This window comes from Megalops cyprinoides, chromosome 1 (genome assembly GCF_013368585.1).
Source record: "Megalops cyprinoides isolate fMegCyp1 chromosome 1, fMegCyp1.pri, whole genome shotgun sequence".
Lineage (NCBI taxonomy): Eukaryota > Metazoa > Chordata > Actinopteri > Elopiformes > Megalopidae > Megalops > Megalops cyprinoides.
Window position 1 is genome coordinate 5557545 of NC_050583.1, and position 7500 is coordinate 5565044.

The following is a 7500-nucleotide window of genomic DNA, read 5'->3' on the forward strand; positions in this document are numbered from 1 at the left end:
TAAAAAGGGTACACTCCACTAACATGTGAGCACCTCAGAGGGGTGGTCTGGTCACCTTGGTTCCTGCAGACCCTGGCTCTGCCTTTGCGCTCCTCCCGTATTGTCTGACTCAGTTAAAACAGGACAGGAAGTCTTTTAGGTAATGTAGAAAGGCTTGCTGGGAGGTCAAATTCCAAAATTCAAGCTTAGCAACGTTTCCTCTCCCTTGGTTGACTGTCCTCGTCTGTTCTCGCCGAACTCAGACACAGTGTACAGTAATTCCTTCCCCCTCAGCATAAATAACCTGTGCTGAGAGTTCACCTGTGACCCCGGTATCCCAGCATCCATTGCAGCATAATTCTGTATTCAAGTGGCTGTGTTCTACAGCCAGAAATAGCATCACTGACTATATTACTGTCTCTTAGATCATAACTTTGGCTTTTTTTAAGCAATCCATAGGAATGCAGATGTACATGTATTTCTACATGGAAATAGATCCAATAAATCAGTGGAATTTTTCAGAAAGGGGTGATCTAGCAGGACGCATATATGTAGGACATTTCTATGTTTATGTCTCCACTTGTTGCAATTTTTCAGATGTAGCATGTTTATGACCTTCTTTCCTATCAGCTGTGTAACTTAACTTCAGTGTCTTATCACCCCTAAAGTATGAAATGAGTATTGTTCACCTGTGACCTCAGAAATTATGGTCCACTAATGTGGACATGCTTTATGCGCACAATTTGCAAAACTGTTGATTCCAGGCCCCGCCCACTTCCACCCTATAGCCAATGAAATGATCTAACAGACAGTGGAGGTGGGGGGGTGGAGGAGCCAGTATTTACCTGTTGCGCTCCAGTGCGGTTACTGATTCGGCCCCGCACCTTTCCTCCCCCCCTACCCGTCTAATCAGGGGAGCCGCATGCGTGATCACCTGATCCTGTCTCCGCCCTGTTCGGCCCCTCCTCCCTCCCCCCGTGTGACTCTCTGTGTGGCGGTTCCCATGGCGACATGGCATTTACGCTTCTCCTTTCTTTGCCATTTGCATTCAGCATGCCATCGCTTTTTGTTTGAAGGAGTCGGGGAATAAGCCGCCAGTGGTAACGTATCGACCTGCGTGTCCCACCGAGCCCCGCCCCCTGCCCTGGCCCCGCCCCCTGAGCCACCCGGCCGGGGCCGGGGAGAGGCCAGCTCTTAACACACACACGCACATACACACACGCCTCATCTGATTCCACGCTCTTGATTTCAGTTTGGATTCTCCTTGTTTTTTTTCGGATTTTTCTTTTCCTTTTGTCCTTGGTTTGGTTTGAGTTGATCTGGAGTCTCTGAAGGTGGGGGAGGGCTTGTGCAATGGCTTATGGGATACTCAGGTCCAGGCTTGAGGCAGTGCAAGATGTGCTCTAGGCTGTAGGCAAGCTCACTAGTCTGGATGGGCAGAATGGCCTGTTCCTTACCTTCTGTGTTCTGTTGAAGGAGGACAGGGAGGGGAGTGTATTAAGCACTGTGCGTGACGTGTGTCTTTAACAGCAAAGTCCTGCTTTGCTCTGTGGGACAGAATGGCTGTGGAATAAATGGCCTATATCAGACTGGCATCTCCTCCAGGGGACGCTGAGGTGTGTGTGTTTGTCAGAACTAAATTCAGGTGTGTGCGCTTATGCGTGTGTTTATGTGTGTCAGTATAGAAGTCAGGTGTGAGTGTGTGTGTGTGTGTGTGTGTGTGTGTGTGTGTGTGTGTGTGTGTGTGTGTGTGTGTGAGTGTATGTCAGTACAGGATGGCCACACGCCGTTGAGCTTCCTCCGGGCTCATTGAGAGGTCAGTGTGGTGACCTTTTGAAAGGGGGGTTTGTAGTCAGTCAGGTGACTTAGTGGAAGGTTTTGGACCCAGTATCCCTCCCCGAAATCTGTTTCCCCCCCTCCTGGCACTTTTTCTTTGGTCAGTTTCTTTTTCACATTCACTCATTCACTCATTTACTCACCCACTCATTCACTCACTCATTCTGACAGGTGCCTTGCAAAGCTTGCTGCCCACACTCCTCCTGACCCCCTCACCACCTCTCCTTCATGGCATGCTCACAGGGGGCGGTCTCTCAGTCTCCACCTTCTTTTTATTCAGTTTGAACCTTTTTTTTTTTTTCCTCCTTTCATCTTTCGGTTGTCGCCGCCATCACTGCACCCTCGCTCTTGCCCTTTGACCTTTGACCCGTGTCCCTGTCTGGCTGGTCTGTGCGTGTGCCGTCTGTGGTGTGGAGCTTTGCTGCTTTTGCTGTGGCCTCTCGTCCTGTCTCTTCCTGCAGTCCTGTGACCCCATTGGCTGGCTTTGCAGTCGTGACGTGTGGCCTGTTTGTCTGTTTGGCTGTGAAATGTATTTTTTTGTATTGATGGTGGGTTTGAGGTGTGTGTTGTGGGAGTGTGGGGGGGTTGGGGGGTGGGATTGTTGTGGTAAAAAATACACAAATGTGGTATGTGCTCCAGTCCTACTCTGGACTGCTGTGTGACTCTTTGCCTCTGCCCTCGTTAGCCCTGACTGGAGGTGGCTCGTTAGCTCGGAATTGAGGAGGCAGAAATCTGAACTGTAAAAACACCATCTCCCGCAGACGGTTTCCATTTGTCTGCTCTGACGAACAAGCGGGCCGGTCGGCCGAATAATCCAAACCCATCGGCGAGTAACGCCCCACCCCCGAAGGTCACTTTCACAGCTGGTTCATTTGACTGTTCGGCTCCGCGGTTGTGGTTTGCCTCGAGCTGGGTGAAAAACGTCCACAGTGACTCTGAAGCACCAGGATCCGAAGTGACACAATCACACAGGGAGCCGTAGAGAGAGGCGTAATCTCACAGACCCCGGGACAACTGTGCGTTCCGTGAGCGTCTTCCACCAAAGGAACGCGTGTGGAAAAAATATCGGGTTTGGGTTCGGCCGGGGACAAACGGCTCAGCTAGGGGAAGCAGACCCCTCTGTCTCCCCTGCAGCTGTCTGCCCCGTCTGTGGATTGTTTCCAGGGCAGCGTCCTCCACAGACGGACGCTACAGGTTTCTCGTCTGGTTCCGTTTCTGCTGCAGCTGATTGGTGAGATGGCTGAGTAGCACAGGAACAGCCAGAGGGCTGGATGTACAGTGTCTCTGTTCCACATCGTGTCTATAATGTGGGATACATGTCGTGTATATGTAATATATGTAGTATGTACTAGGTGCAGATGTAAAATACAGAGAACTATCAGAGAATGTCCACTGCAGGTAAATGATAAGCGAGTCGAGCACAACTGAAATTTTGCGTTCCAAATCCAGCAGAAATCTGTTCTGTGTGTCTCAACAAGCGGACTAATGAAATCAGTTTTAACTGAATTCGTTTGCACATGACTTCACGTGAAATATAATTTACCCGTTCTGAAATGAATCCTATGTAATTTTAGAAATGAAGCCAGTTTGAAAGGGCATCCGTGGAGAATCAGTTGCAAATGAACTCGGTGCGAGAGTGCCTTTAATCTGTGCGGGATGTAACAGCATGCTTAAGTAAGACAGATTTAATCAACAACAAAGACAACTTTCAGCTAAAAGAATGAACTGGTCTTGAATGAATTCAGTCAGAACTGCGGGTTGCACAAACTTTGAAGGTGAAGTGTAACGAAGGCTTTTACGCAAACTCCATTTAGTAAGTTTGTGCGTCTTCTGGAGCGTTCACGCTGTGCAGAGTCTGAAATGGGCTGGTCCTCTTGTTGTTGACATGGTGTGGATGTTAGGGTTAGGGTTAAGAGACTGTTGACATGGTGTGGATGTTAGGGTTAGGGTTAAGAGACTGTTGACATGGTGTGGATGTTAGGGTTAGGGTTAAGAGACTGTTGATATGGCATGGATTTTAGGGTTAGGGTTAAGAGACTGTTGACATGGTGTGGATGTTGGGGTTAGGGTTAAGAGACTGTTGACATGGCGTGGATGTTAAGCTTAGGGTTAAGAGACTGTTGACATGGTGTGGGTGTAAGCACAGGTAACGCAGAGTGAACCTCTCCACCTGATTGGATGGGTCTGGGCCAGCATTGCATCGTTTCGAAAAATAAAATTTCGTGATTGCCGCGAGATGCAATTAAGAGTCAGAGGATGAGCTGCCGAGAGGTTATTCACGTAATTAGCTGCTTGATTTTTACAATAGCTGCTTGATTGAAAACGACTGAGAATAGTTTGAAAAGGTCAGTTTAAGGGAAAATTTCTGCCTCTGCTATTTAAAACTAACGAGCTACCCGCCGGTGTTGACACTTCTTAATGGGTTCAGCTGCTGAGGTTAGCGGGCCGGTACAGGAGGGGAGTGGACCACTTTCCCCATAATGGACCACAATAGCAGTCCCCATTCCCTCGCAGAGAGGAAGGCAGGTTTAGACATCCGTGACCCTCGACCCAACCTGAACCGCACTGCAACTGCAAAAAAAGGACCAGAGGCATGTTCTGCTCTGGGCCCTTTGGCTGTCGGCCGGATGTCACAGCCGCGTTCGCGTTGCGGTCGTGGCGTTTGGCGCAGCTGACCGTGTCAGGAGCAGAGATCTGGGCGTGCGCTCGCAAGAAGTTGAACTGGTCCTCCACTCAGCCATAGAGCCGCTCCCTACAAATTGAGGAACGCCTCCTCACCAGACTCCGCCCACGTACCCTGCTCCTCCCACACCCACTCTCACTGCCCCTGCCCCTCCCCCTCCTCTCAGGACATGCCCTGCATCTCACTCGCTCACTCTCTCTCTCTCCCTGCCCCTCCCCCTCAGATCCGCTACAGGAAGGACAAGCTGCTCCCCAAGCAGACTCCCACCTTCCCACTGGTGACCGGGGTGAAAGACCTCTCCAACGGCTGTGCGGTTGCTGCGGTGATCCACTTCTACTGTCCGGGGCTGCTACGCCTGGAGGGTAGGCCACGCCCCCAACCCTCTCAAAGACCCCTCACACTCTCTCACACAACCAACCACCTACACTCTTACACACACTCACTCACCCTCTCTCTGAGCCAACCCTGTAAATCCTTACACAGAGACTCTCTCACTCTCTCACACAACCCATCCCCAAAACCCCTTTCACACAACCTTTCACACACACAACCAAACCCCCAATACCCTCTCAAACACTCTCATTCTCTCAGACACTGCCTTTCACTCTCCCTGTCATACCTCCCTATACAAACCCCCCTTTCACACCCCCCCCCCATCCCACAGACACCCCACCCCTCCCCCCCCCCAGCTCCCCCCCCTCCCCAGCTCCCCCCCCTCCCCATCACTGTTTCACACCCCCCACCCTGGTTGTGCGGTTCGGTCTGGCTCTCTCCAATGTGCTACATGTGTCGTCTCTCTCCGTTAGATGTCTGCCTGAAGGACACCATGTCGGTGGCAGACAGCCTGTACAACCTCCAGCTGGTCCGCGACTTCTGTGACAGCTGTCTGAAGAGCTGCTGCCCCCTGCTGTTGGAGGACTTGCTCTACACCCCGCCAGCACTTCGGGTAGGAGCTCTCCTGCTTTCTCACAGGGTGATCTCGGCACAGCAAGGCTCTACATACAAACCCACTATACTCTGCGTGACATTAATATTAAATGGGTTTCTGCTGACTTATTGATTTCACAGAGAGCGCTGTATAGAACCTGTGCAGATGTGGCATTTTTAATTATTGTGCTAAGAGGGTGCTGTCAGTGATGGGGGAGAGAGAGAGAGAGAGAGAGAAAGAAAGAGAGAGAGACGGAGGTAGGGGACTCAGGGCTGTCCCATGGCATTAGTGTGTCTGTGCATGGTGCATGTCTGTGCATGGTGTGTGATAACTTGTGTGCATACTTGGGTATGGGTTAGTGTGGTGTTCTTTCCTCTGTAGTCACTGGTGTTAACCCTGCGTGTTCCTGCAGGTAAACATCATGAGCTTCATGGCGGAGCTGTTGGATTGGTTTGAGGTGCGCAAGCCAGACTTCGTTCAACCCCGAGAGACACTGGACCTGTCAGGTATTGTGTGTGTGTGTGTGTGTGTGTGTGTGTGTGTGTGTGTGTGTGCGCGTGTATGTGTGGTTGCGTGCGTGTATGGAATCTTGGACTGGAAAGAAAGCAGATTTTTAAACATTCATGTTGATGGGGTGCAGTCTGGTATTAATGCATGGTTTGTGACATTATTTAGCGCTGTGTAATGCTGTGTAATGCTGTGTAATGCTGAATAACGCTGTGTAATGCTGAATAACGCTGTGTAACGCTGTGTAATGCTGGTTTGGCGCTTTTTAAATGCCTTCCCCCTCAGATGCCTCAGGGCTGCCTGACTGCACCACTCCCACCAGCGGGAACAGCAACAGGTGAGTACAGAGCAGGAGGAGTGTAGGGCAGGAGTTCAGGGTCCAGGAGAGAGGAGCGTGGTTGGATGTTTGTGTAAGAGATAAATTGTTCAAAAAGGGCCTAGCGAATGTCATGGGGGGGAGGGCCACCGCAAGAAAGACAACCCCATTGGCACACATCACTCCTGTGTGGCACATGATGATGTCACAGTCAGAAAACTGACACGTGATGATGCAGTGGTCACATGACTGGGTGACTGGGGACTAGGGGATGAATTAGAACCTCTATGTCCCCTGCAGAGCTGTGGTCTTACATGTCTTGTTTCTCGACTGAACATGGTTTTTCTGTCTCATTGGTGGCCATAAATGCAGCGAATTTTGATGCAATGCATTGTGGGTATTATGTATTTCATGAGCACATGTTTCTCTCTTTCAGTGCCTCTCCCTCCTTCCTCTTCAAGCAGCCATTCCTACCCATCTCCTCACCGGTGTCTCCAGGGGGTGTGCAAGGTGAGAGAGAGAGAACGGGATGATGGGATATATAGTCCTAAAAGCTGTGAAGGGTCTATATCTGTGTGTATATGACCACTTCCATTCCACTTCCACTGTCTCTGCCAATGCGCGCGTGTGTGTGCGCGCGCGTGTGTGTGCGTGTCTGTGCGCAGATGTGTATGCGTGTCTGTGTGCACGTGTGTGTGTGTGTGTGCGCACGCCTGCATGTGTGTAGGGTTATTAACTTGCTCTACCTCACTGTCTCCTGTAGAGGGTGTAGGAAGAGCATGGAGCAGGAAGCAATTAAGGTGAGACAATAAAAAAAACTATTTTTTTAAATATTTTCTCTCTTCCCTCACCCTCTACTCTTTTCTCTCTTCCCCCGCCCTCCATTTCCTCCCTCTCGCTCTCCCTTTCACATTCAAGTTCAAATTGTATCAGTGAAATGTCAACAAATGCGAAACGTCATACTGTAACAAAGAATTTTGAAACACTGAAATAATTTTGACAAAGAATTGTGTTAGAGCATTAGTACAACAGGTATATACAAGTTCACAGTCTCTCTGTTTGAGGTTTCTGCATGTCTTAATAAGAACATTTGAAATTTGTAGGTTGTGCCTTTCCAGATTTATTTTTGTGATAGTTTTTATGACAGCTGTTAAGCTTTTAAATATAGAGAGCTTTCTCTCTCTACCCCCCCCCCCGCAGTCGCCCCCTCTCGGCGGTGTCCTTCAGCATACCATTCGGCCTGGACAGTGA

The 7500-nt window shown here is 50.0% G+C and overlaps 1 protein-coding gene across 4 annotated transcripts in view; it reads left to right on the forward strand.

Moving 5' to 3' along the window:
* Positions 1–7500, forward strand: part of LOC118775295 (calmodulin-regulated spectrin-associated protein 3-like) — a 39264-nt gene that overhangs the window by 23432 nt on the left and 8332 nt on the right. For 2 of the 4 annotated variants that reach the window (XM_036525135.1, XM_036525144.1), the window contains exons 6-13: positions 1032–1079; positions 4722–4860; positions 5305–5444; positions 5839–5932; positions 6219–6270; positions 6686–6759; positions 7013–7049; positions 7450–7500. The exon at positions 7450–7500 is cut by the window's right edge and continues 2053 nt beyond it. In XM_036525135.1, the coding sequence (XP_036381028.1) occupies positions 1032–1079; positions 4722–4860; positions 5305–5444; positions 5839–5932; positions 6219–6270; positions 6686–6759; positions 7013–7049; positions 7450–7500 (635 nt within the window). The remainder of the gene's footprint in view (positions 1–1031; positions 1080–4721; positions 4861–5304; positions 5445–5838; positions 5933–6218; positions 6271–6685; positions 6760–7012; positions 7050–7449) is intronic. The other 2 variants (XM_036525155.1, XM_036525165.1) reach the window with 1 other exon arrangement.